The sequence below is a fragment of the Coffea arabica genome, chromosome 2c (genome assembly GCF_036785885.1).
Source record: "Coffea arabica cultivar ET-39 chromosome 2c, Coffea Arabica ET-39 HiFi, whole genome shotgun sequence".
Lineage (NCBI taxonomy): Eukaryota > Viridiplantae > Streptophyta > Magnoliopsida > Gentianales > Rubiaceae > Coffea > Coffea arabica.
Genome location: NC_092312.1, coordinates 8,372,907 through 8,399,587, shown reverse-complemented (window position 1 = coordinate 8,399,587; position 26,681 = coordinate 8,372,907). Strand labels below are relative to the sequence as shown.

Sequence of the window (26,681 nt, the reverse complement as noted above, 5' to 3'; positions counted from 1 at the left end):
TTTTTTACATCATTAAAGATCCACATATATATATATATATATATATATATATATATATATATGTGTGTGTGTGTGTGTACGAGATATGCTATATATTGCTTCTATCTTACGGTCTTGTTTGGATAGTAATTTTTCACAGAAATTTTTTTAAAAAAATATTTTTAGTGAACACATTTTTCAATCACCTTTTTACCTCATATACATCAAATTGTTACAGTATGTTTTTCTATACAAGAATTTTCAGAAACTGTTATATGCTTGAATTTCCTGTGCTGTACCTACTGGTTCAATCGCTTTCAAAGGAATCCATAGCGAATCGGATTGTGAGAACGCAGTGCGTTCTAAATTGAGTGGTACCATTTTGACTCAGTCCCCATTTTACCAAATTAAAGCTCCAAATGTGCTAGCGAGTGATCGTATAGCAAAGGGAAACAAAGACTTCAGGGCCAAAAGAAGTCGACGCCGTCCCATCCCATGCATGCCCAGTGAGATGTGTATACTACAGAACGAATTTCTGAGGCGTAGGTTGTTGAGATTGTCAGGACGCCAAACCTGACAAAGTCTTTTTGAGCGACTTTGAAGTCAGATATTATGGGTTTCTCCGGTAGGGTTTGGAGCTGTTATAGCGACAGATTTGGGGAGAAGCTGCAGCACACTACTAATTCTACTTTTGTGGCTTAGCAACAAGCGAGATGATTTAGTCGCGACTGTCAACGTTGAAACTCTAGGATTCAGAGGCTTTGTTTTCAAGTCTCGCAATTTGTTCTGGATTCATAAATGCATGGATGAGTAGTAGTTTGAATAAGGTGTAATTTATCTGGTTGATTGTATAATTGTGGATCAAATATAGTCTTGTTAAAATACGGGAGGGTTTGAGTCACTTTTGTAATCCCTTTACCCAACCAAACTCTAGGTTGTCCACTATAAATTCTATGCTTATCCTTTTACATTTATATGCTTTTTATTATTTTGCCTCCTAGATGTGGTTTATCATCACTTTGCCCTTTCTTAAACTTTGGGGAACAAAGATGAGTCTCACTTTTCTTTGCATTTGCCTTTTGTTCCCTTTGTTTCTCTTTCTGTCCAAATAAAGTACAACACAATGCCATGATAAAGCTTCAAAGTAATCTTTCTAATGGACAAGTACAATAATGATGGGGTGCAGTAAATTAGACTTTTCTATGCAAAAAAGACTAGTAGGAAAAAAAATACCAATTTCTTTTGGAAAGATAATAATAGATAACCCATTGCAATACAAAAACTAATAAATTATGCAACATTTATTGCTTGTATCTTGGAGGCACATGTAGTTGAATATATAATTACTAGAATTTATACATGCTATAGCTCATGATCAATGCACTATTCCTAGAAAAATATTACATATCACTTGAAAGATTTTATTTAAATTGAGATATTGAGATTAAGCAGATGGATGAATTCAGTGTAAGCATGCAAAGAAGAAAAAGAAAGCAAGAAAAATGAAACTTCGTGAAAAAAGTAGTGGCATGATACACAAAAGAAGAAAGGTGAAAAAGAAAGAAGGTGTAGAAAGGAAAAAGAGTATACTAGTAGGGGCATATTTACCTAGTTACGCTCACTATTCAGAAAAATTGAGGGCTAAGTGCTATTGTACTAATAAAATTGAAGTTTGAAAATTGAAATCCGAATCCGTTAAATTATTTAATTGTTAATTATTAAATCTGATATATTTGAATGTATATCACATTAAGCGCGATGAGTGAATACGCTGCCACTTATTTTTACAAACAAGTTTTGTCTAAAAAAATTCAGTGCCAATTAATTGATCCAGATGTTCTATTTTCAGTTATAAAATGCGTCTATGAAATTTAAGTGCTGAATTGAATCGTCAAATAGCGCCTAAATTGAACTGGGAAAGTGAGACAAGCATATTAATACGGGGCGAAATAAATGTAATCAACCCTGACGCGAAAGGTAATAAAATCAAATAATGGCTCCTTAACGGAGGCGTAAAAGTATAATCAAATGGCACGCGATTAGTATCTAAGCAGTGTATGGCTTAAAATATGAATATTTCATCATGTGAAGGAACTTGATACAACTTTCTTTTTTTTTGTTCTGAATGAAAAATGTTGGTCATCTCACACCTGACAAAATCGTTCCAAAAAGAAAGGTGAAATGTACCAAAAACACACATGCCCGGCAGTCAAATTATATGACTGCACTGTTTTTATCTGGTCCACAAAGCTCATTTGTCAAGTCCTCTAGAGTTTTACTTACCACCATGCTTTTAACAAACTACTACTAGTACTACTATTTGTGATCATTGTGATGAAGGATTTGACTTCACTTCACAATAGGGGGGGGGGGGGGGGAATGGACCAGAAGTGACACGGGAAGTTCGCAGGACTTCCAATTTCTACGCCCACTTGAGCGTAGCGACCAACAAAAGCGTTTACATGTCTTCAATCTCGGTGGCTATGCATTTCAAACGCCACAATTTCTTGAAAGTTTTTTTTGATATAACGGTCCAGACTTGTCACTTGTACTCGCTCCTCCAACCACCACCCAATTCATCCTTCTCCCTCCCTCCCTCCCTCCCTGATATACCCACTAACCCAAAAATAATCTATCTGTTATTTAATACAGTACTACGCATCTTTCAATTTCAGCCTTGGTTGGATTACCCCGCAATTGACTCAAAACTATCGTTCAACCATGCACCCAATTCCTCTTCATTCCCTCAAAAGTCAAACTGGGCAAAGAAGTTGACTTATTCTCAAAAGGAAAAGTAAATGAATAAATATAGAGCCATGACGTAAACTAGTCAGCCCCGTCCGTCTAGGTATAATTTCAATTAAGCTTTTCTAAATCTATACTTAAAATCTAAATACATCTTTAAGAGATTGTAAAGAACAAACACCGCTAACCTCCCAACGGTAGACTCTTGAGCATTTTAAATCAAAAATCTCACAGCCACCTGACTAACGAACTCGGTCAAAAACAATACTAGATGCTACAAAAATAAACAGCCAGGCCCAGACCGAACCAAGCAGGCCAAGAATGATTTCTCGGCCCAACTATCCTGTGACCCCATTTAGACCCACACCCTTTTTTCATTTTTTGGCCTTTTTGGATGCTACATTCCCACTGAGCCAACCCGCCGTCTCCCAGACTCTGCTCCAACTTCCTAAACACATTTGCAATTCATTTCCGGCCTCCATTGCTCCTGAAACCACTTAGTCTCCAATATTTCTAAAGGAAAAGACTAACAGGCGGATTCAGCATGAGTGCAATAATGGAGTCTTAAAAGGGGCCACACAAAAAAAAAAAAAAAACACTATTTTCTCTATTTTCCTGCGTTTTCTTTTAAACAATTCAAAGTTCTTGTAGAAATCCGCGTATGACGTCATAATACAGAATGTACATCCCCAATCAGAATCTATACAAAATTACAACAATGATACTACTGTCAAAGGTTGAACCACCTCCAAGGCACTCTCAAAAAGGCCGCCATGGGTACTCTCAGCAATTTGAGCTCAGGTCTCCGGAAACAAATCCAGTAACCCGACTGGGAGACGGAGATCAGCGTTATCTGTCGATTCCGCAATTTGAGCCAATTCAGCAATTTTAAGTGCCATGGCAGCTTTGTAAGATGCCAAATCAGCATTTTCCATGAGCTGCTGAGCTCTTTGACGCTTAAGAACCGCCAACCCTTCTGACCTGTCTGCTGCAGCTTTGGCTTCTTCCACCTTCAAAACGGCATTTTGTTGTTCCTCAGCATCTTGCTCAGCCGCCATTACTGCCAGAATCAAATTCAAAAACTCTTCAAGTCTGAATTTAAAAACTGACTTTCTTTCATGTTACAAAGCTTAAAGGGGATGCTTTTGACATCCAATTAACTCCCCCTTTGCAATAAAGATTTCATCCAACCCGTCAATTAAGCAGAACTACAAATTCAAAGATATGAAGCCAGCAAAACACTAGACAAGCTAGAATTACTTCAGGAGATAAAAATTAATTTAGCTTTGTCCTCAATTAAACGCCTTAACTAGACTATACAACAAAATTGAAATGCTATCCAGGAACAACTTAAAATTAATGATGGCACGAGGACAAAGAGACCCTAAGTACAGACATTCAAGGCTGCCATGCAACTCACCTGGAGCATCTCATCTTAACCTCCAGACCCTCAAAAGGACATGCCTAATTGACTCCAAATGTAGACAGACAACTTAAAACAATCAACAATGTTGCAAACTCAAGGTATTGCACACACACAACTCTCTGCCACTGACAAAACTCTCTAAAAGATAATAAACACAGAAAATCACAAGTCCAAAATCTTAACTTATTGGGTTTTAAAGATTTTACACCTTTAAGAAAAGGACGCTGTTTGCCTCTTCCAATTTGGCTTCCCTGTCGTTTGAATGTCCTTTTCTTGCGGAGGACAGAATTTGGTATCATTTGGGTTCTCCTTGGCTGATACAACTGCAAAGAGAATTAGGAAATGCTACAAAACTTAACAAAATGATGCATAAAGTTTCTAAAGATGAAGAGAAATGCTACAAAAACATCTTACTAAATATTTTGCTAGCCATCATCATACATGTAGAAGTTACTTTTCCACTGAAAGTTGATGATAAAACCAAAATGACAACTTCCGACATACAATTCCACATTCTAATATCATATGAAAATGATATAAATAGTTTGACTACATGCTTTTATCAAAGCCTCTAATCATACCTGAAAAATCCTGATCAAGGATGCGCGTCTCTGCTTCCGTTTATTAACCCAGAAGCTGTGCACAGCCTCTAAAACACTCCTTTCCACATTCAGGCATATGTTAGGAATTGTTGTTTCATCAGAGAAATCATCTGGATTGCTGTGAAAACCTCTCTCAAAAGCATCAATTACCAACTCAAACTCCTCTGCAGACAAAAGTTTATGAAACTCATTCTTATTTAGCCACTGCTCATCATCAGAGTCCATATCATAGTTTGCTGTTCTCCTTGCTAACGCCCTACTCAGTTCATCATCTTTTACACTTATATATGTAGCAGGCCTTACATAATTGCCGCTGTTCACATAACCAGACACTTCATGCACCCCAGGAACAGGAATGAAACTCTCCACAGGAACCCGTGCATTGCGATCTGAACACTTCTTGTACAGGTCTCTGAAAATCGACCAGTTCTGCTTATCAGTGAACTCTAGCTTCCAACCACTATCCATACCCCACATCATGGCATGAGTGAAGCGATTACAATTACATGCTCTCATAAGACTTTGAGTGATGATACTGTACCTCTTCACTCCATCTCTCTTTATTGCAAGATGCCACTGTTTTTCAGCAGAAACTTCTAATGTGACAATAGCTCCTCCTTCCCTATAACACTTGTCAGAGTCTATAACCAGTATATTTGCAAAACAGCTAGTGGGATCAATATCCTGTTTCAATCCCCCCAGGGAAGACTTGACTTGTTTGATATTTGTGACAGAATGCCTGACAGTCGAACTCCTAAGCTCATGTCTCGGTGTTATTGGGGAAAGTTGATTGCTATTATGTCTAAAGCTAAGTAGATTAGAAGCCAAAGCTCCATTAGCTTTTCGGGCACCAAAAGAGGAAGGCCGTCTGCCCCTCTTTGATCTAAATGAACTTCTCTGAATGTTACGACCATTCCTCAGTTGCAGGTTTCGACCAGTTAATTTAGTAGGAGCAACATTTGACACTGACACTGACACCTCCGTCTTCCCAGAGTAATCAGAAGTTTGGACGCTTTCAGTAAGCATGGACAGTTTTGATAAATTATCATTTTTATCATCTATACCCACTAACCATCGTTCAACAGAATACATCAGATGAGCAAAATGGAGTAGCATTCTTGAATGCAAATACATAAAACAATGAGGAACTGCAGAATAATCCACAGCAAAAACCGGTACCAAACAACTGGTACCCCATATCACGCAAACTCCACGCTCGGCAACTACATTAGAGCCCTGAGAAAATGAAAAGGGTAAAGAAATTCTGAGATTTGCAGCAAGAACGAATTTAGCCAAATCAAGTACCTGAGAAACGGCAAAACAGGAAATACTACATTACCTGCAGAAAATGGATGCCACAAGAAGAGTATACAAGCGCAATTGCCTTGGAGTGAAGGAATGCAAATAGCTGCTGGATACCAACTCTTGCCTGCCTCATATACCTCAAAATAGAATTCAGAAAAGATGCAGCCATATACCAGCTACAACAGGAAGAGTCAAAAACTACCAAAAGGAAATGACATCTGGCATTATCTAGTGATTCTTCTAGTGCCATCAAAGCCATATTTGAATCACCTGGTTCAGCCAACTCCGTCTGTATGTTTTTCTTCCTCCACTGCTTTCTAAAAAACTGCCTCCCATACCTCTTGTCATCTATGCTCCTTTTCTTATTACCATTATCTGAAGATTCAACAAGACTAGAATCTACACACTTCCGCTTTCTTGTATATACAACTCCCCACCTCTTGCCAACATGGTTCTCTGCATCCAAACCCTCATGCAAAACTTTCTCTGGAGCAGATTTCACTACTTTTACGTCAACATCCATTCCCCTGACTTCCTGCTTAGCAGCAGCCTCGTTTCCATGCCTGCCACGTTCTTTGCGTTGATTGGCACCACCTCCACCATCCCCAGAATTTTCAAGAAGCTCAATCCACTCGTCCCCATTGGCACTCTTCGTGTACTTCCCATCTCCTGTCCCTGTCCCTGTCCATAGACGCCTTCCTGATCTCAACACCCTCGCTCCGAAAACCCTGGTAGTCCTTCTCATTCCCACAGAAGGCATCGGAACGTTATTTTTACAAGGCAAAACTGAATCAATCTTCTCTCTGTACCAATTCAATGATACTTTGATCAAAATTGGCCAAAACCAAAACACTGAGCACTTCAAAGACCAAAAACCTGCCTCAGTATTCTATCCCACCCAACTAAACTTGACATCCAGGATAGAATTTCAGAGTGTCACAAAGTTCAAATCTTGATACAGTCTAGGCGCATGCTAAATCTTGATATTCCAAAACCAAAACCCAACCAAGGTTTATCTTTGAACTGAAAACTAAGCAATTTCTCCACTCCAATCCAGTTTTCCAAACTCAAATTAATCATTGACCCACTCACTCCTCACTCAGTCTGAATAGGCCCACACAACTTTTAGCAGTCATAAAATCAAGAATCCGCAAAATCCAGTCATCCTAACTAAGGTCAGTCCGCAACCCCAGCCCCAACTCAGTCACGGACTCATACGACCCAGATCAATCGTCAAAGCTACCCCGTAGTATAAGAAGGGTGGGGGGGGGGGAACCCGTAAACCCGTTCAATTAATGCTCTTCCCCAGCCAAACTCGGTCAAGAACCCCCAAGACTCGGTTACAAACCCGGTCTAACTCGTCCCAAACACCAAGATACTTCACTGCATGAGGGTCTTCACCACCGCCAAAAACCACACAAAACCCAGATATAATATCATCTAATCTACAGAAACGGCTCAAAAGATAGAAACTTTATCCTCACCAACAAATATAAATTAGAGAAACCAGTAAATATTACCCGGAAATAAGAGAGTCGAAAAGTAAGTGAAACTCTTTTCAATCCGCCATCTGTTAAAGATCTACAGAAGTCTAAAGATCTGAACTTTTGATAATTTTTTCCTCTTATTTAGGGGAAAAAACGGATGTCTCTTCTGTTCAGATTGAGTTGCAGGGTGAGGGGTAGAGCTGTGGCGGAGGCGGAGGAGGAGGAGAGTTGGGGCGTGAAAGTTTCTAGGGTTTATCAAAATAAACCACTGAAAGAGAAGTGTAACTACTAGCAGGCAAGTGTGGACCGTTGGATTAAAAAATCAGGCGGTTAAGATTTTAGTGATGACGCCCCAGAAAAAGGTCGGATGGACCCAGGTATCGGTGGACGTTTCAGCTTCTCCCTCTTCTTCTTTTTCTTTCATACATAGAGAAACAAAAAGACCAACAAGTGCTGATATTTTAGGATTCAATACTTTCTTTGGCCTATACATATATATATAACAAAATGACCAAATTGTCCTGACGCGCCAAATGATATTTGGCATTAAACCTTTAAGTGGTTGAGGAGATTAGAGTCTTCTTATGGAAGGGAAACCGATGTTTTCTTTTATTTTATTTTTAAATTGGTCGTGCCCAATCTAAAAATGAAAAATGAAAAACGAAAAAAAAAAGAGCAGAGAGAGAGAGAGAGAGAGAGACGGGGCGGGCGGGCGGGAGGGAGGGAGAGCGCGCAATCGGTTACGGAGTCAGTAGTGGAAAAGGCGGCAACAGTTTCTCCGCCTAAATAGGATATTTTAAAATATTTTTTCAGCCAAAAGGATAGAGTTGGCGAAAATTCATGGTATTGGTTCTTTTCTTGAAATGAATTAAAATCTACACCGGGGAGGGGAGGAACATTATCCGGGAATTCAGGATCACGAAATAAAACACAAAATAATCAAAATGCAAAGGCATACCCAACGTAGACAAGAAAGGAAATTTTTTTGCAAAAAAATAAAAGTAATTTACGAAAAATTTGGAAAAGGTTTATACTACTATTTTCGATCTATGTCGTATACACTTACTTTCATCATTCGAATACCTCTTGGAATTGTTTATTTATTCTTTTAAAAAAAATTAGAACTCGAACTCCACTTAACAGTATTCTAAATCATGACCTAACTAAAAATTTTACCCGTGCATTAGCAAGGGTCTTTTTTCTTATTTATTGCGAATTTATATAAATATAAATAATTTAAATACAAAAATTAACAACAATCCTGCACATTCATCTATATTAACTTTAAAAAATTAATGTATTTTAAACGTTCAACTATTTACTAATTTCCAAAAATTTGTTTACATATTTTCTCTATAATATGATAGTATATATCAAATCATGTACCCCATATAAAAAACTTGGCAGATATTCTTTTTTACAAATATTTTTTTAGATAATTTAAATTGTTATAATGATCATAAATTTAAAACTATACATTCATATTTAATTAAGTAGAAAAAAATCCAGTAATTCATTTTTCTTCATCTATAAATATTCAATTTCCAACAATATTCGTAAATCTATCGATGATTCTCTTTTTCCAACAATTAGTTACTTCTCTTTTTAATTAAGTTAATTCAAAATTCAGGAAAGAAATGATGAACAATTTGAATACTAATCAATAATATGATGATGAAAAGAAGTAATTTGGAATAGGAAATAATTTGGGATATGTAAGATTTTAATAATTGTGTTTAAAAAAGGTTTTACTATAGTTCTGTATGTAATAATTTGACAGAAAATAGAATCATCAAGATAAGATTAGTCGGTTGTAAAAGCAATATTATTAAGATAAGATTAGTTATATTAAAATTAAAGATAATTTTTAAACATATAATATAATCTAAATAGGCTATCATATAATCCAAATAGGATTTAATATGCGTAAAACCTAAGTGATCCATAACCCGTTAGTTCTTTTCAATTAGATATGCCACATATAGGAGTGAGCTACTTTTATTATGCAACATTAAATTAATTTGCCAGAAGTAAACCTACCCCAAAAATATGTGTGTGTGTGTGTGTGTGTGAGGAAGTTCTACCACTGACTGCCATTCACAAATCATAATGCACAGAATAGTGTATGCATTAACACAATATATATAGCCACCAAAATAACAAATGTAAATATTATAACAACAACAACTTACAAAAACACAACAAATCAAGTTGAATTCTGGTCTACAGTTCATCCCATTCATCCAACTTCATAGATCAAATCAATTCCTACCACTAATACACTTCACAAATGTGAGCGTAGAGGGCCAAAGAAAGGTGAAGCTACAAAATTTCCAATTATCTTTTTACTTCACATACATCAAATCCCTATAATATATTTTTTTCCAAAAACACTCCGAACAAATAGCATGCGAGTACAATATGAAAATGGTAAACTTTTAACGGTTATTGGCCAGGTTAAAAGAATGCAACACAGTGGAGTTACTAAGCTCGTCGGCTTGCCATTCCGTTTTATTTAGAACATCAAATAAGTGAATTGTAAGAGAAGACAGGTCTATCCGAATGTTACGAAATCTAAAGGGACATCCAAGAGAAGACAGGCTTGTATTTATTGTCCCCCTTAGATTTATTTTCACTACTCCAAACAACATACTTTGCGTTCTTCTCAACCAATGCCATATTTACATTTTGAATAATTTGTATGCCAAAAAAAAAAAAATTATCTACATAAAAGACAATTCTTAAGAACTTGCATGCTCTCCAGATTAAACTTTAGCAAAAAGACCAGTAAAAATGCGAAAGTAATTTCAAACAAAGAAAGTGAAATATGAACATTTACCATTGCTTCGGCAGGTATTGCTACTGCAATATACATATAGATCCCACTTCTTAAGAGGAACAACAGTCAATAGTTAAATTTAGATCATGAATGCCTTACCTTTTGCTCACCATTTCCAATTACATTCTTCAGTCAAAATAACCGAACATGCTAACCTTTTGAGCAAACCCCGCCATGGACTTGGCTGGCATGCAACGTCAAATTTTATATGTATAAGGTTAACCAATACGAGAATACCTACCAAAAGAGAAAGTCAACCATGAAATATGATCTATCCCAATAAAAAAAAAAAAGGAAAAAAAGGTCTACAGTCAAATGAAATAATACTCAATTAGCCAGGCAGAACCTTATACAGGACTTTGAGAATCTTACGACTCTGTAATTCTTCTTCAAAGGAGCATGATACCATGATCGCAATCTGGCCTCAGATATGCTGCTACTCTGAACATACATCTTCAGACCTCTCAAGAACCTGCTTCAAGAACCAAGGAAATGACTTACAACATGAATCCCATAAAATCTTGCATGCTATTAAGCACTTAAATAAACAAACTATGGCTTGCTTCAGAAGGCTGTAATCTTTTGTCTTTTTATGATAGTCATCCTCCTACTATGAGCGCTAGGAGAAAATTTTCGAGCATGATCCCAATTTAAACTGCATTTTTCATCCCAACATACTGTGCACTAGTCAATCTCCTTTTAGCATGTAATAAAGGTCAACAGACACACTCAAGGAATCCAAGAACTAAATTAATCACGCATTTAGAATATTAACACAATGGAAACAAATAACGTAAGAACTCAAGTTTTGACTTATAAAAAACTCTCCATACCTTAAGTAAGGCGCATAACTTTGAGGCATTGTTATTTACTCCCAGAAAAAGACTTCTCCATCCAGTTTTTTCACCCAGATCCTGCATTGACATTGAAAAGATCATGCCAACAAGCAGCTTAGGAACAGCCTCCTTAAAAAAAGTATTTGAGTTCTTTAATGCTATAAATCAAGCAGCTAGCATTCCCTCTATCATAGAAGGAAGACAATTATAAGTACTGCAAGTGGGGAATAACAACTAGGGGAACATTATCAGAATGTTTAAACATCTTTTGCTTCCTGAATCACTGAGAACTTAAATGACTTTGCGCTACCAACTGTATGCAGGATTAGACAAATTGACTGCATACTAAAGTTAAACTTTAAGTAGAGCTACCTGACGAGGAAAACGAGCCAAGAACTTGTCGACAGATTCATGCACACAAAATATAAATACTTGCTAAATTCAAAATAGTCCAAGGCCTATGAACATATAAACTCAAAAGTTTGTATTTCAAAGTCAAAAAGTGGACTTTGAACAGAAATTCAAAGAGTGAGCCTTACAACTAAATGCTTATTTGTATCTAGTTAATGTACCTTTTGCATTTTTTACTATCACAGTTACAATTTGGTCCTCATCATTTCATTTCCCGGACAGAGGATGGTCAAACATGCTACTGTTATGACGTCTGTCCTGTCTTACTAGGAACCTTTTCTCTTTTCCACTACAAGGGGCAATGTGAAAAAGACATGCAATTTTTATACAAAAAGTAGCATTAGAAGTTCAGCGTTAGACACTAAGCAAACAAATCAGAGAAGGCCAGACTAAGGAATTTTAATAGCTATATGTAGACATTCCTGTGGTTAATATCTGATTATAATTCCTTTCCTAACTAGACCTAGTACATTGAGTGATGAAGTGCCACACAGTAGTAGAAAAAGATTGACACTGAAAGAAGCACGCAGATTTGTCAAATATTTTCTTTGACAATGAATAAGTGAAATATTTAATAAGAGGAAGCACTATTTTCCATTCTCTAGTCTGTACCTTTGTTTTTTCGGGGGTTTCCAATTGGGATGCCCACCTTTTAGGCACAGGTAGTCTCTGGCAAGAGCAGTCATCTAACAGCATTTTGTGGGTGTTGATTGTGCCCCTTTACCAGGTTTATGCATGTCATCAATTCCCCTGCATCTATAGTTGAAACCTAGATATGGAGAAGGTCTTCATCTGAAAAATATGAACAATGAAACTAGAAACATCACAAAAGGGATGTAATTATAACCTGAGTTGTCAGCATGTCAATATGTGAATTTTCGGAGCTAATATCAGAAATAACATAATTAGACTGTCAATGCTACCAAAAGCAAATATTCCTTGTTCTATTGAGTATAATAGCTATAATATTTAATAAATACTTAATCGCACAGTCCTCATCATAGCATCAAAAGCAATTCAACAGATGAACTTCTGAGGAACAGTACTTTTATTTGTTCACCACTTATAATAATGGCATTTTCAAACCTCATTATACTTTTCTGCAATTCAGGAAATATGATCTCTCCCAGCAACAAAAAATGAGATAATACACACTGAAAGACAAACACACATGCATAACTGAAGTAACTAAAAGACAATTTTAAGTCCAGTAATTGTCCTTTTAATAAAATCTATAATGACCACAGATATGGGTGCACCTGAGCAAGATATATTCATCGCATGAATCTTTTCAAAGTTAAGGTCACAAATAAAGTCTTCAGATGAGAAAATACAGCCAAAGGATGAAACAGCAAGGTTCCCTACTAGGGATACCAGCATTTCTCAATAGATAATAGGGGTCAGAAGTTATAGCTATCATAAAGTAAACAATCTGTGGATGTTAAAAAGCAAGTCAAAATGCAGATGCCAACAATTAATGGCAAAAGAAAAACTGAAAAGTAAAATCATGTATCTATTAGAAGGGTCTGGATTTGTCAGATGCTAAACGTGATAAATAGTGGTAAAATGAGGTCACGGACAGTTGAACTATCCATTCCAAGTAACAGAGATTAACATCAGTTTTGGATATGAGATTGAACTCTCTTCACCTACAACATGTGCAGAAGAGGACAGTGAAACTATTTATATGTTATGACAATTTGAGTGAGCATTATAAACCGAAAAGTCATAAACTACTTGATTCAACTTACAATCAGAACTTTATGAAATAACATTTGTATGCTAATATGGAAAACTGTCCCAGAAATGTTAGGCCAAAAATTTTTGCACAATGAAGCTACCCATGCTAAATCACATCTCTAAAGATGGCATTTCTACATATGGGTGATGTAACGACTATATGAATCAGACAACACAACATTGTCAAGGACATTGATGAAAACATTTCTGAAGGAACATGGGAGAAAAGAGAGGGGCAAAAAGCTCATTTGATCGCTAATTGAAAAAAAAAAAAACAAATATATAAACAAGGAAAACAAGCCCATGTCCTTGATAGAGTGAATTTCGTATAGAAACCCCCATTCATAATGGAATCATGGAGCAAAAAGCAAATAGTTGATACCAACATGACCACAATTACGTACATACCTACAGACCCACATATGCCTAAATGGTAGACAATAAAACATTGCAATTTGCAATACATACACGTGTAAATATGCATATCGCCAAATTCTGAGTATCAACCCACAAAACTGGTCAAGATTCACAAAGAACTCAACAAATATAATAAAAGAGCAGCAACAATTAACAAAGAAAACTAAAAGTTAAGAAAGTCAAGTCATAACCTTCACGGATTTCTCGAACTGGAGTGCTGTAAACTTCCAGTAATAGCTCCCACACACAACACAAGCATATTAAAAGGAAACGGTAAAATCAACTAAACAAACCCTCAGTTTCCATCAAACTTAAATGCCCACAATACAAACTTGAATTAACTTGCAAAAAACAAATCAAGCTTCGAAAACTTGTGTCTGGATAAAGCAAATATACCTCAAACAGCAAAGACCATCGGAACCCATCACCTGAAATAGTCAGAACATTAAGCTACGATCATATTTCGTAGTTCAAATCACTCGAATGTTGTTATTACTGATGAAAACAGAGAAACAGCTAATCGAATTCTTTAAATGTTCTGACAAGACTAACCGAAGAAGAAGCTTTGATGCAATGCAAGCATCAGAATGAAAAGCTTGTGCGTAGAGGTAGAGAGAGCCCTTCTGGGGCAATGTTGAGACCTGTTGGAAGAGATCAATGCGCCCTAGTCCGGGTTCCAATTATAGGAGGAGATCAGATCAACGTACCCTAAACCTTTGGTATAACCGAACAACAACCTTCCAACCCTTCCACATGTAGAGATGATGCTTAATTTGTTCACGTCTAGTTTGGATTTTTATAAATCACGTGGCTAATAATTTTCAAAGCATGGTGATTATTAATTTTTGTATCAATTACATGCTTTTTGTGGATTAACTTCAAGTTTAGAGAGAAAAAGTTTGTTTTAAAAATGGTAGTAAATGGAACTTTATGATGTTAGAATGGTAAAGGGATGCTTATGACAACAATTCAGAAGTCAATTTGAACATCTTAGTACCATCAAAAAAATTAAATGAAAGCTAGTATATCAAAATCTAAAAATAAATTTCGTGAAATATAGAATAAAAATCAAACATCTTAGTTCAAAAACTTTAAAAAAAAAAAAAAGAAAGAAAGAGTCGGGAAATATCTTTTAGCTTTTTGTACTCTAAAATTAGAGATCATCCTAATTTCTTACTATATTAGTAAGTGAGTGTTATGTAAACAATGCATGCTTTAAAGTTCCAACTTAGAAAATCATATGATGGGTTGTTTTGGTATTAACGTGTGTTTGGATATAAGATTATTCGCAGAAAAAAAAAATCAAACAACATTTTTATAACGTGATTTGTGTAAGATGAAAGAGTTGAGCGAAAAATATATTTATAATATAACAAATTTTTATTTTTATTTTTACAAAAAAGGGTTATCCGAACAAATTCAATTGGAGGCATAGGAAAAATGTAATTATCGGTCAACTCTTACACAAAATATTAAACGCATGACAATTTAGGCGATCATGTTCCAAGTTCAAGATGTAATTTTGGCAGGGAAATGCTTGTTTCAAAGTACAGTTTTTTTTTTTTTTTTTTTGGGTTCAAGAGATGCAAGAGCCTTCATTCATTAGCCGTCTAATGTCAGGGGATGAAGATTTAATCAAAGAAGCATACTTAAAGAAGAAGAAGTATACTTACTATTGATAGCTTAGAGATACGAAGAAGTATACTTAATTTTAAACCAATCCAAATTGGATTAAAGTTGAGTCACTCTTTTAATCCTGTGTCGTAAACTCCATAAATAAGCTACCATCTCGCACTCGAGGTCTGTCTTGATTCATGAAGATTAAGATAACTCATCACGTCCAAACTTTTTTCTCATTTTGGAGTAAGAAACAGCGATGTTGGGAGCATCATATGTATGTTTAGTAACTATGAATGGCAAGCGGTCTCGAAACGCAACGCGGTAGGGCGACTCTCAACGCCATTGCAACATGTCAGAGCAAAATAATTGAGTTTGTTTGGATTGCTTCATATTTTCCCAATTTTATTTGCTTACATCATCTTTACAATTTTCAATACACCTTTTTATCTTCCCAATATCTTTTTATCTCACATACATCACATCACAAAAAGTGCTACAGTAAAAATATCTCAAATAATCCCAAATAACTTACAATCCAAACAGAACCATTAATGTCAACTCGCCATCGCCACTTCTCTAGAATTAGTCCTTTTTTTTTTTTTTTTGTCAATCCGGCACGTCTACTCTATTCTTATTTTAAGTTATTTTGAAAGTAATTTAACTCGCCGTTTGAAAAATCAGAAACAAAGTCATAATCAAATTAGACAGGTATATTGCACACTCATATAAATTTGGATAAATCACGCCTTATTAACAAATTCAAGACATTTTCACTATCAAATTGAGGACAAAATTCTTGCAATTGATTCGAGGGAAAAAAAAATGTGGTTAGTACTTCCTTGAAAAGTTCCGTTCAGAGCGTTCGTGTCTCTGCACTGTACCACCATTCAACCTGCGTAGTTACGTGTCAAAATTCATGACATTTGCAGCTTTTGTTCCAGAGTGAATTAGATAGTTCACATCGAGTGAATTAGACGGAGTTTCTATTCATATCGAGTCCCCTCCCTCTCTTCTAAATTATGCTAGATTACGTTATAGAAATCCTATCATTGCGACAAACATATATTTTCAATTCACCTTTTTATATTTTTAATTATATTTCAAATACATCACATAACAAAAAGTATTATAATAATTATTTTAAATAATACTCTATCCAAACACACTCTCTTTTTTTAGAGGGTTTGAGGATGAAGAGTGAGAGGGAAGTTAGGGAAGAGAGAACAAAGAAAATCCTACGCTGGAAAGTTGTTTTGCGACCCAAATTCAGATTTGTACAATATGTCAAAGGAATTGACGGACGGATGCAAGAACAATCTAGGGCACGAATTAGTACCACTTGGAAGGCTAAATTCGGTGAGAAAGCTAACCACGGCTAAGCTAAGGAAGAGTTTCTGATATTTTTAACATTTATTTCGCATTGTTTTTTTTTTTTTTTGACGTAACGGCACATTTAATCTAGCCTAACCTACTCATACTCCTAAGGAGAGGGGAATCTACTCTATGGGATGGTCCAACTAAGTTGGAGGAATTTGATGGGGACTGAACTACTATCAGAACAGACGTGTGCATGCACATCCATATAGATTTAGAACAAATCTCGTATTGAAGCACATTGATGAGAGGCAAGATTTAAACTATTGACCTCTCACTTCACAATTAATGTGTTAGCCAACTCCTCTAGAGGGAGTTGATTATTTATTTCACGTTGATGATGTGGCCGATTTAAGCCATTCGGCCTACAAGTGAAACCGTAGATCGAGACTACACAAGTTTTTATCAAATCAATAGCACGGAGAGGTCTTTTTCCTTTTTTTTCCCTTTTATCTTGGCAATAAAGCTATAATAATACTACAAAAATTCACCCGAAAATGAAAGGATACAAGTGTATTTTCCCTTCCTGCCAGTTTTTATCAACGAGTGTTAGCTGGCCGCTAATGCTGGTAGTATTTATCTAAAGGAAAGCAACAGTAGTATAACACATCATCCTGGATATACACAGATATATATTGGACAAAATAACATGTTATCCCGATTATATGTGTGCATCATTTGTCATATGTCACATAAATGAATTAATTAGGAAAAAATGAAACAAAATTTTGGTGCCAAAATTAGGGAAAATATTTTAGCTAAATATCTTATTCCAAGAGAATTAAATCAATTTATTATTATTATTTTTTTTTTTTGTTTTTGGTGGGGTCTGGGGGTGGGAGAGTAAAACTGTAGAAGAAGAGGTACCTAGGCAACCAATCCTGACCGATCGTAAAAAGTTTGAAAAAGCTCGTGCTCTGCAAGCTACGGATAAACGAACAAAAGAAACGAAGAAAGCATTAAAAAAATCAGTCATGTGTGGACAAAATGTAACCGTACTATAAAGTTGATCTTCCATGAAACGGCGAAAATTCAGCGCGTCGGAAAATTTCCCTTTTGGTCCCTCATATTTTTAAAAAAATTATTTTAGTCCATCACGTTCAAAATTAACCAAAATAGTCATTCAGACTAGGGATGCAAACGAGCCGAGCTCGAGTCGAGTTTTGACTAATCGAGCCGAGTTCGAGTCAAATTCGAGTCGAGCTTAAAAAATAAAAAAATAATTATTATTATTTTATTTTAAAAAAATAAAAATAATTATTTATTTTTAAAAATAAATAAAATAATAATTTTTAATAAATAATAAAACATTAGGGATATATATGTAATTTTACTATTAAAATAAAAAATAAAATATATATATATATAATTGAGCTCGCGAGCCAACGAGTTTAATGTTTTTGAATTCGAACTCGAGTTCGACATCGACTTAATTAGCTCGAACTCGATATTGACGAGCTCGAGTCAAGCTCGTATTCGAACCGCTCGCGATCGGCTCGCCAGCAGCTCGATTTGCGAAACACCCCTAATTCAGACATAAAAAAATGCGATGACTGGGTTCCAAAGTTCATTTTCGCCCAATTCTCAAGCCTAAAAGTGAGTGCCTTCCTCACCTGCTCATTATTTTAAGGGGAAAAAAAGGAAAACATACTTTGTTTCATTTAAAAAAAAAGTGCATAACCATTTTTTTTCTCTTTATACCTATTTTTAGCCATTAAAATTATTTTTTTTAGAGAGAAACGAAGTATATTTTTATTTTTGTCCTTGAAATTATAAACATGTGAGAGAGGCATGCACATTTTAGCTAACAAACAGAGTAAAAATGAGTTTCGAGACAAAAAAGGCACAATTTCTTATATATGAGGGACTATTTTAGTTAATTTTAAATATGAGGGGCTAACTTTTTTTTTTCCCTCAACGTGAGAGACCAAATTGGCAAATTTCCCGACAGCCATCGTAATTTGTAGGAATCGTACCATCGCGGCAGTTTTCCAAGCACAAGATAAACATTCACTTATATAGACTCCTCCACGCACGCATACCATTACTGGTAAAATCCATCTCTGCTTCTTTGCATTCTTCAAAAGTCTCCCGTTCCTTTCCTCCTGTATTAGCAATCTCGACAACCCATTTATCAGTCTAATTATTCCAATATACATTAGGTAAAATTCTGCCAGATAACGGGTTTTCGCACTTCTGATTCATCTGGGTATGTTTGTTCTTCATAGTGGATTATCTTTATTGCTTTTTTTTTTTTCGCTTTCTTGGGTTTAATTTATTGAGTTAAAATGCTAGGATCTTGGTAAAGTGGTACGTTTGTCCTAATTATAGTGGAATTAAGTAAAAGTTTGTTGATCGTTTGGGTTCCTGAGCTTCAATCCAGAGGAACATGCCTGTTGCAAATAATCGTTTATCTTTCGTTAGTGGTTCGATGAAGATATAATCATGGCATCAAACTTTGTTTACTCTGAATGTTCTATTTCTTAATTTGCGTTGGAAGATTATTGTGTGATCCACTTATCAACATGTTTGCGCTTGAATTTTTCTGGGTTTTCGTTAAAATATGCAAAAGCTTAAAGCTTGGAATTTGCATTGATAAGGGCAAAAAGTTTCGAGGTTTACTCAATTCTGTGCTTGATTTCTGTTACTAGTATTAAGGTACACGTGACAATACTTTACTCAATTGCAGGTTTCAATTGTTACTTAAATTTGAGTGCATCTGCTGTCTACTGCATTCTATTGCATGATGGCCACTGCTGAAGTAGCTCTGCAACTATATGATGGGGCTGGTCCACAATTTTGGGGATCTAATATTGGCTATAGAAAATCAGGTTCATCGTTTCCTTGTAGATCCTTTGAAAGATGCAGAAAGAAAAGGGTCTTAAAGTCAATGAAATCTCTTAAATGTTTAAGCAGTTCATGTAGGGGCATTAGGATTCATCAGTTTCCGTGTATCAACGGGGTCTCACATAGATATGCTGCGACTGATAAGTTTGGTCTTTCGCATTGCAAATGCCAATCTGCCGATAATGTCGGTGGCCTAACAGCCGAGAGTGGAAATGGGACGTGGTTTGTGGATAATGCTAAGGATTTCAATTCAACAAACGGTAATGTAAGGAATTTTCTTGAGCTTGGGGCAGTCAAAGAGTTAAAACATGATAAGGAATTGCACCACTCTAATGGCAACCCACCATCCGATAAGACAATTCAAGATGGCATGAACAAGGGTAAATCGAGCTTCATTGAGAATGAGGCTTGGGAACTATTGCAGGAATCTGTTGCCTACTATTGTGGTAGCCCTGTTGGAACAATTGCTGCTAAGGATCCTACGAGTTCCAGTGTTCTGAATTATGATCAGGTCTTTATTCGTGATTTTATTCCCTCTGGAATTGCTTTCCTGTTGAAGGGAGAGTATGACATTGTCCGCAATTTCATCCTGCACACACTTCAGTTGCAGGTAAGGTGATGGTCTAGTTGTCTGACAATTGTAGCTTGATAAACAGTACTTGTTTGTTTGACCTTTTGTGTGGGTGATTCTTTTTTTGATTTCTGTAGTGAGATAGCTTTGATCTATCCACCAAAATCTTAATGTTTTATTTTTCTCTTTTGTTTCCACAAAGTCTCTTTAGTGTTGTAGTCTGAAAATATTTTGCTTCAAAACTATTCTTTTCATCATCTGTGAACAAAGCTCACGATATTAGTGTTGTGTGTCTTAGTCATCGTAACTGACCTAACGGTTCTTCTATTTCCAGGATATGTAAGAAATAGGTTACAATCTGTCATGCAAAAATTTGCAGGATGCACTGCCCAATCTGCATATAAAGTTGCATACTGTTTGTTGCGTTTCTTGAGATGCAAAGTGTATTCTACAAATCTGTACTTTGTATTGCATGAGTGGATTTAACGTGGCATGTTTTTTTCATGTTCAGAACTGGAATTGCGAGAAAAGATGATCTTGAACATGTCTTGCATTTCTGCTAAACTTGGGGTGGTGGTTGGGAGTGAGATTGATGGTCCAAGACATTTTGTACAGGAATAAAAGTAATAGGTGTATTCATCAATCAAATTACTCTACCAAGTACGCAGAATTAACAATGGACCTTGGCCTGAACATGTACAGCTTTTTACTGACCCAGATAAATTTTCAAATAATCACAAATTCCCCAAAATTAAGGTTGCCTAACACTTCTCAATTGACTGAGTATTCTTTAGAGTTGTTTGATGCATGGTAATCACTGTGCTCTGCCTAAGGGGGGCTAGAAGTGCCAAGTCCCCTATGAGGATTGTTAGTCATCACTTATGATGGTCCACAATATGTGTGTTCTTCTCTTTGTACCTCCTCTTATTCACATTTATGAAGTACTATTTTATTATTCTTCAACTATTACCACTTCAGGAATGTAGGTCCTGTTTCCATATGACACATCTCTCCCCCCTTCCCATCCAAAAATTACAAAATCTGCACTTTTCCTTCTTGCATGAAAACTAGCTATGTTCAGTTGAGTTTCTCTTCTGAAGCAGTGAAGAAGTAACCCATTTTGTCAGAATTTTTAACCTTATTCAACTTGGTCATCTGCATGATTAACTTCATTAACATAGTATAATAGGGGACATGATTTAAGACAAGGGCTATCATTATGTATTTATCGAAAGACGAGACCCAGAGATGAAATTCTGGGAAACAATTAAGATATTAGGAAGAAGACATCACAGTACTGTATTGATTATGTTGCGCACTGCCTTGGTCCTCACTCTAATGTATACCATATGGTTTGTCTAAAGTTTTCTATTCATATATACTTGAAGCTTGCCTCCCAGTATTGGTTTGCCTTCTCTTCTCTCCTTGCTCAATCTTTAACTGCAATTATTATTTATCCAACTCTATGGTTGGTAAAACTGGATGGTTCACCAATTTAGAGTATACAGGGTTCTGTCCAAGGAGAAGTAGTAGATTTATCTAATTAAGAGGAGTACACTTGGAAATTATGTCGCCAGTATTGTCATCATTATTATTGTTTTTGTCCAGAGCTGGGAGAAAACTATGGACTGTCATAGTCCTGGCCAAGGTTTGATGCCTGCCAGTTTCAAAGTGCGCACAGTTCCTTTAGATGGCGATGACACTGCCACTGAAGAAGTACTGGATCCCGACTTTGGAGAGGCTGCAATTGGTCGTGTTGCTCCTGTTGATTCTGGTAATATCTGCTGAAGCATGTCATTAAGAAGGATCTTGATGTGTAAACTAATTGGACTTCGAATAATGTGACGTTCAATACAGGATTATGGTGGATTATTCTGTTGCGTGCATATGGAAAATGCTCAGGAGACCTCTCAGTACAAGAGAGGATTGATGTCCAAACGGGAATCAAGATGATTTTGAGGTTATGTCTTGCTGATGGTTTTGATATGTTTCCAACGCTGCTGGTGACTGATGGTTCTTGCATGATAGATCGTCGGATGGGCATTCATGGTCATCCTTTAGAAATTCAAGTAAGCAGATGATCTTGATCGACAGAGCATTTTCTTGGTAAAAGTTGTAATCCTTTATGTCAATGGAAATTAATCGGAGCACACACACGGAAAAAAAAAAAAAAGGAATAATCTCATTTCTCTTCTGGACTTTTTGGCTATCTTCTTGTAGATTTGTCATCCTTGGTGGCAGTATTTTGGCTACCATTTCTGTGCGTTAGCTATTGATATTTTAAACTTTAGAAGTGACAATGCTCATTTTTTCTCTCTTAGTGAAGGGTAGTTCATGTATGATAAAGTAACCTTAGATAGTTTTTTACTTTCAGCAAATGCTCGAGTAATTCTCAAAAATCTCTCACTTCCCCAACAGCCTATTAATTTGTATTGAGATTCTCTAAGATGCAACTATTTCTGGAATATGGACTTGAAGAAGACAGAAAAAAGAGAACTATATCGAGAGCACTTTGATTGTGCATGTATTGTTTTTCTTCCATAGTCGAACTTCTATGAAGTAAGCTGGTTGTGTATACTGGTATGAGTTCTCTAGTTTGGGGTTGTTGTTCTGATGAGGGGATTGGTAACTTCTTTGAGATGTCCAATTCTGTTGCAGGCACTATTCTATTCGGCATTACTTTGTGCTCGTGAAATGCTTGCTCCAGAGGATGGATCAGCTGATCTTCTACGGGCATTAAACAATCGTCTTATTGCCTTATCCTTCCATATTAGGGAATATTACTGGATTGATATGAAGAAGCTGAATGAGATTTATCGCTACAAGACTGAAGAGTACTCTTATGATGCTGTTAACAAGTTCAACATTTACCCAGATCAGATTTCACCATGGCTTGTTGGGTGGATGCCAAATAAAGGAGGCTATCTGATTGGAAACTTGCAACCCGCTCACATGGACTTCCGGTTCTTTTCGCTGGGAAATTTATGGTCTATTGTCAGCAATCTTGCAACCACGGACCAATCTCATGCTATACTAGACCTCATGGAAGCGAAATGGGCAGATTTGGTGGCAGACATGCCGTTTAAAATATGTTATCCTGCTCTTGATGGTCAAGAGTGGCAGATAATTACAGGCTGTGATCCAAAGAACACGTAAGTTGAACTTTGATTAGACTGACATTGTCACTCTAACCAATTTGTGTGGCTTTCGACTGAATATATTTTCCCTTGTTTCTGATGCAGGCCTTGGTCTTATCATAATGGAGGTTCTTGGCCAACTTTGCTCTGGCAGGTACCAGTTGTTCAATTTAGTACGGAATCACTGTGGATGTTGTTATTTTGGTTTCATGCATGTAATAACAGTGCTGTATTGGATCTTTCCTGGGGTTGTGGCTTTTCTGTAGCTTATAACTGACCAGATCTAAATGGCTGATCCTCTTTGTCAACTCAACTAATTTTCGATTGCATTTGTACCGGAGAACATGATAGGAATTCCATTTTTCTCACCTAGGATCTGCATGCGTGGAGGAAAATTTCTCGTATGCTCCTTTTAAGGAAATGAGAAGTTCTCAATCACAATGGATGTAAATGAAGATTATCATCGGCTTTTAATTTTTCTTTTATATACAATGTCCAATTCTGCTATTTTGCTTTTCTCTATTTGTCGCAGCACATACCTCATGCTTAAAGCTTTGGCATGCATGTGTGTACATTATTCGAGTTGGTAATGTTCTGAGTGGAATCCACTTTTTTTTTTTTTTTTAATTGTGAAATGCCTTTGTAGCATATGTGCCAAAAGCATTTACCATGCCATGTTCATTTATTTAGCGTTTAATCCATAGCTCTATCACTCTGTTTAAAATCTGTTTCTGCAACGCTGCATGTGTGCATTTCTTTTTTTCACATTCCTTTGTCAAGTAATTGGAATAACATGATAGTTTCTTAGCTGAATTTTGCTAGTTTGTATGATACAAATGAGATAAATAATGTGCTTGATCTTTTGCAGCTAACTGTTGCATGCATTAAAATGAATAGACCGGAAATTGCTGCAAAAGCTGTTGAGGTTGCGGAGAAGCGCCTGTCACGAGACAAGTGGCCTGAATATTATGACACCAAAAGGGGAAGATTCATCGGCAAACAGTCGCGCCTCTTCCAGACCTGGTCAATTGCAGGATATCTTGTGGCAAAACTGCTGCTTGCCAACCCGGGTGCAGCCAAGATACTCATTACCGAAGAGGATTCTGAGCTTATAAATGCCCTTTCATGCGCAATCAGTTCCAGTCCAAGACGAAAACGCGGGCCAAAACCTTCCCAGAAGACCTATATAGTATGAGAGTTGGAGGCAGGCATGTAGCTGACAAGACATCCTGGAAAGCTTCATTTGCTTCTCGCTCGCCTGTACAGATGAGGCGTATGCATATCCCTTGCAGGTGGATGCCAACATCCTTCCATCCATGATTATTACGTATTGGGTGGTCCCGTTATACTAGTGTCGCAATTCTTTTCCACATTTCTTGGAGTTTGGTTCAAAGCTGAAATTATTTTACTTGTCGGCTTGTATCACTAACTCCTGCAGAAAGTGCTAATTATTGGAAGTGTCTGATTCTATCATATATAATATAAATTATTGTAATATGTCGGTTACAATATAAATTTATATATAACATAAATTTGCTTGCAATTATTCCCTCCATTCTATTTTTGATAGTCTTGATTTTTTTTCCCCTTAAAATATCCTTACATTAATATTAGGAATACGACTAATCATTATATTTCTACATTAATTACAACGGCAATATTGGTGACAAATTGCATCATTCAAAACTTTTATTAAACCAATTACAATAAAGTAGATTTATGTTCATCGATAATAAAGTACATTAGATAAGGGTATTTTAGAGAGGTTAAAAGTTAATTATATTTTTCAATTAAAAAGTTGACTTGTATAATCTATATTTTTTAATTAAAAAGTTGACTAGTATAATTTAGAATGGAAGAAAAGAAAAAAAACAAGACTATCAAAAGTGGGACGAAGGAATATGAAATAACTAGTCGTTTTCGCTTTCAATGACAATCGATGTGGGATAGAGGGAAAGGGGAGGGGAAACACCAAGATTATTGCCAAATGCTCACCAACGAATTTTAATCACTCCATGATTTTCCTTATCCATATGAAATAACTAGTCGTTTTCGCTTGCAATGACAAGTTTACAGCAAGACTACTACGTGAATTAAAAAAAAATATAGGCGACAAGCAATTAAACATTCTATGCTTTATGGTTGCTGCCACAGAATTGAAAGAGACATGCAAGCTGAGAATTGCGGTTTCTGCGCAGCATTCTCCACTTGGCACTGGACAACACTACTGCCTCTCTTTGCTTGCACTGCCAAAACAGTAGCGTTTCTAGAAAGATAAATAAACAAAACTAAGTCACAACACACACAAACATTTGAACTCAAGACTACAAGGAAATGATCAGAAAAAAATGGCGTCTGTATATTTTGTCAGGTGAACTAGCATCTAGTACTTGGCTACAGGGTGCGACAAATTCCAACATGAACCCATTCATTCATTCTAGTTTATCAACAGTTTGCTTTGACCCTGTCCAGCATTCTTTCCTTTCTTGGGTAAGAAAAGTTGTTTAACATCCTCGCAAAGGATAAGTTTGGTTTCTTCTCGAAGTCTGATGGTCTTAAAAAGTTGGAACTATGAGAAATTGTGGTGAAGTTTGTTATTTTTCTTTCTCGGGTTCATATATATATATACATTTTAACTCGAGAAGCTCAGCTTGATTAAGAAAAGAGGGTAAAAGTTTAAGTCTGTGAACCTTATGTCTACATAACAGGTAAACCCTCTTTATAAAATAACATTTGAAACCATGAATACGTACATAGTTTTGTGGATAATTAACCATTTAACCATATTCGTTATTGGTGCAAAATGAAAAGTAACTGTCACATGTACCAGTCAAAAGATGAAAAGTAGCTTTCATGGCATGATAGGTTAATTGTAGCTGGGAGAGATGAATGAATATGCATCAAGTAGGAGGAGAAATGAGGGGATCAAGTCTTTGATGCCATAAGCCATTCTTGAAACACAATTTTCTACACCATCAAGCATGGGCTAACAAAATGCACGCAGGCTGTCTCTCTTAATTAAGCATCAAAAGTTACATACACTGGAAGACAAAATCATAGATACATTATTGATATCTGCAAATTAGTTTACTCCAAAAAGAAACAGTCTTCAATTATATAAATGCAAGGAGCTAGTTCAACATGCATGCATACTTGATGATCAAATTCATTGTGTCATTCATTCATTCCCGGCTGCTACTTTCACGTTATATTAAGGATAGCAACCGCCTGTCCTTGAACCTGTACCCAAAAACAAGAACAGAAAATCCATGATATCAAACAAGAGGGATGCATTAGAATAGGAAAAAGCTTTCAGAACTTGTCAAACCCCTGAGCCCTGCAAAA

General features: G+C 36.2%; 2 protein-coding genes across 3 annotated transcripts; one reads left to right on the top strand and one right to left on the bottom strand.

Moving 5' to 3' along the window:
* Positions 1-3,311: 3,311 nt before the first annotated feature.
* Positions 3,312-14,510, bottom strand: LOC113725688 (uncharacterized). Its single transcript, XM_027248987.2, has 9 exons — positions 14,340-14,510; positions 14,184-14,215; positions 12,243-12,422; positions 11,217-11,297; positions 10,756-10,855; positions 6,092-10,620; positions 4,732-5,988; positions 4,359-4,473; positions 3,312-3,784 (listed from the first exon to the last, which is right to left on the bottom strand). Exons 6-9 carry the CDS (start codon positions 6,815-6,817, stop codon positions 3,522-3,524), a joined length of 2,361 nt encoding a protein of 786 aa, XP_027104788.1. The 5' UTR covers positions 6,818-10,620; positions 10,756-10,855; positions 11,217-11,297; positions 12,243-12,422; positions 14,184-14,215; positions 14,340-14,510; the 3' UTR covers positions 3,312-3,521.
* Positions 14,511-18,773: 4,263 nt separating this feature from the next.
* On the top strand, positions 18,774-24,879 carry LOC113725687 (neutral/alkaline invertase 3, chloroplastic). Of its 2 annotated transcripts, none has more exons than XM_027248986.2 (7): positions 18,774-18,990; positions 19,471-20,238; positions 21,808-21,973; positions 22,057-22,268; positions 22,858-23,351; positions 23,442-23,490; positions 24,234-24,316. In XM_027248986.2, exons 2-7 carry the CDS (start codon positions 19,525-19,527, stop codon positions 24,258-24,260), a joined length of 1,662 nt encoding a protein of 553 aa, XP_027104787.1. In that variant the 5' UTR covers positions 18,774-18,990; positions 19,471-19,524; the 3' UTR covers positions 24,261-24,316. The 2 variants fall into 2 exon arrangements, with proteins under 2 accessions (XP_027104787.1, XP_027104785.1); XM_027248984.2 differs by having other exon boundaries at positions 18,775-18,990; positions 24,205-24,879.
* The last annotated feature ends 1,802 nt before the right edge of the window (positions 24,880-26,681 follow it).

Bases quoted from the DNA above. Each gene is read 5' to 3' on its own strand.
- LOC113725688 (XM_027248987.2), bottom strand. From the start codon at position 6,817: ATGCCTTCTGTGGGAATGAGAAGGACTACCAGGGTTTTCGGAGCGAGG. The intron at 4,474-4,731 runs GTATGATTAGAG...TTCTCTTTGCAG, and splicing joins CCTTGATCAGGATTTTTCAG to TTGTATCAGCCAAGGAGAAC. The intron at 3,785-4,358 runs GTGTAAAATCTT...TGATTCTGGCAG, and splicing joins ACAGCGTCCTTTTCTTAAAG to TAATGGCGGCTGAGCAAGAT.
- LOC113725687 (XM_027248984.2), top strand. From the start codon at position 19,525: ATGATGGCCACTGCTGAAGTAGCTCTGCAACTATATGATGGGGCTGGT. The intron at 22,269-22,857 runs GTAAGCAGATGA...ATTCTGTTGCAG, and splicing joins GTCATCCTTTAGAAATTCAA to GCACTATTCTATTCGGCATT. The intron at 23,491-24,204 runs GTACCAGTTGTT...GATCTTTTGCAG, and splicing joins GGCCAACTTTGCTCTGGCAG to CTAACTGTTGCATGCATTAA.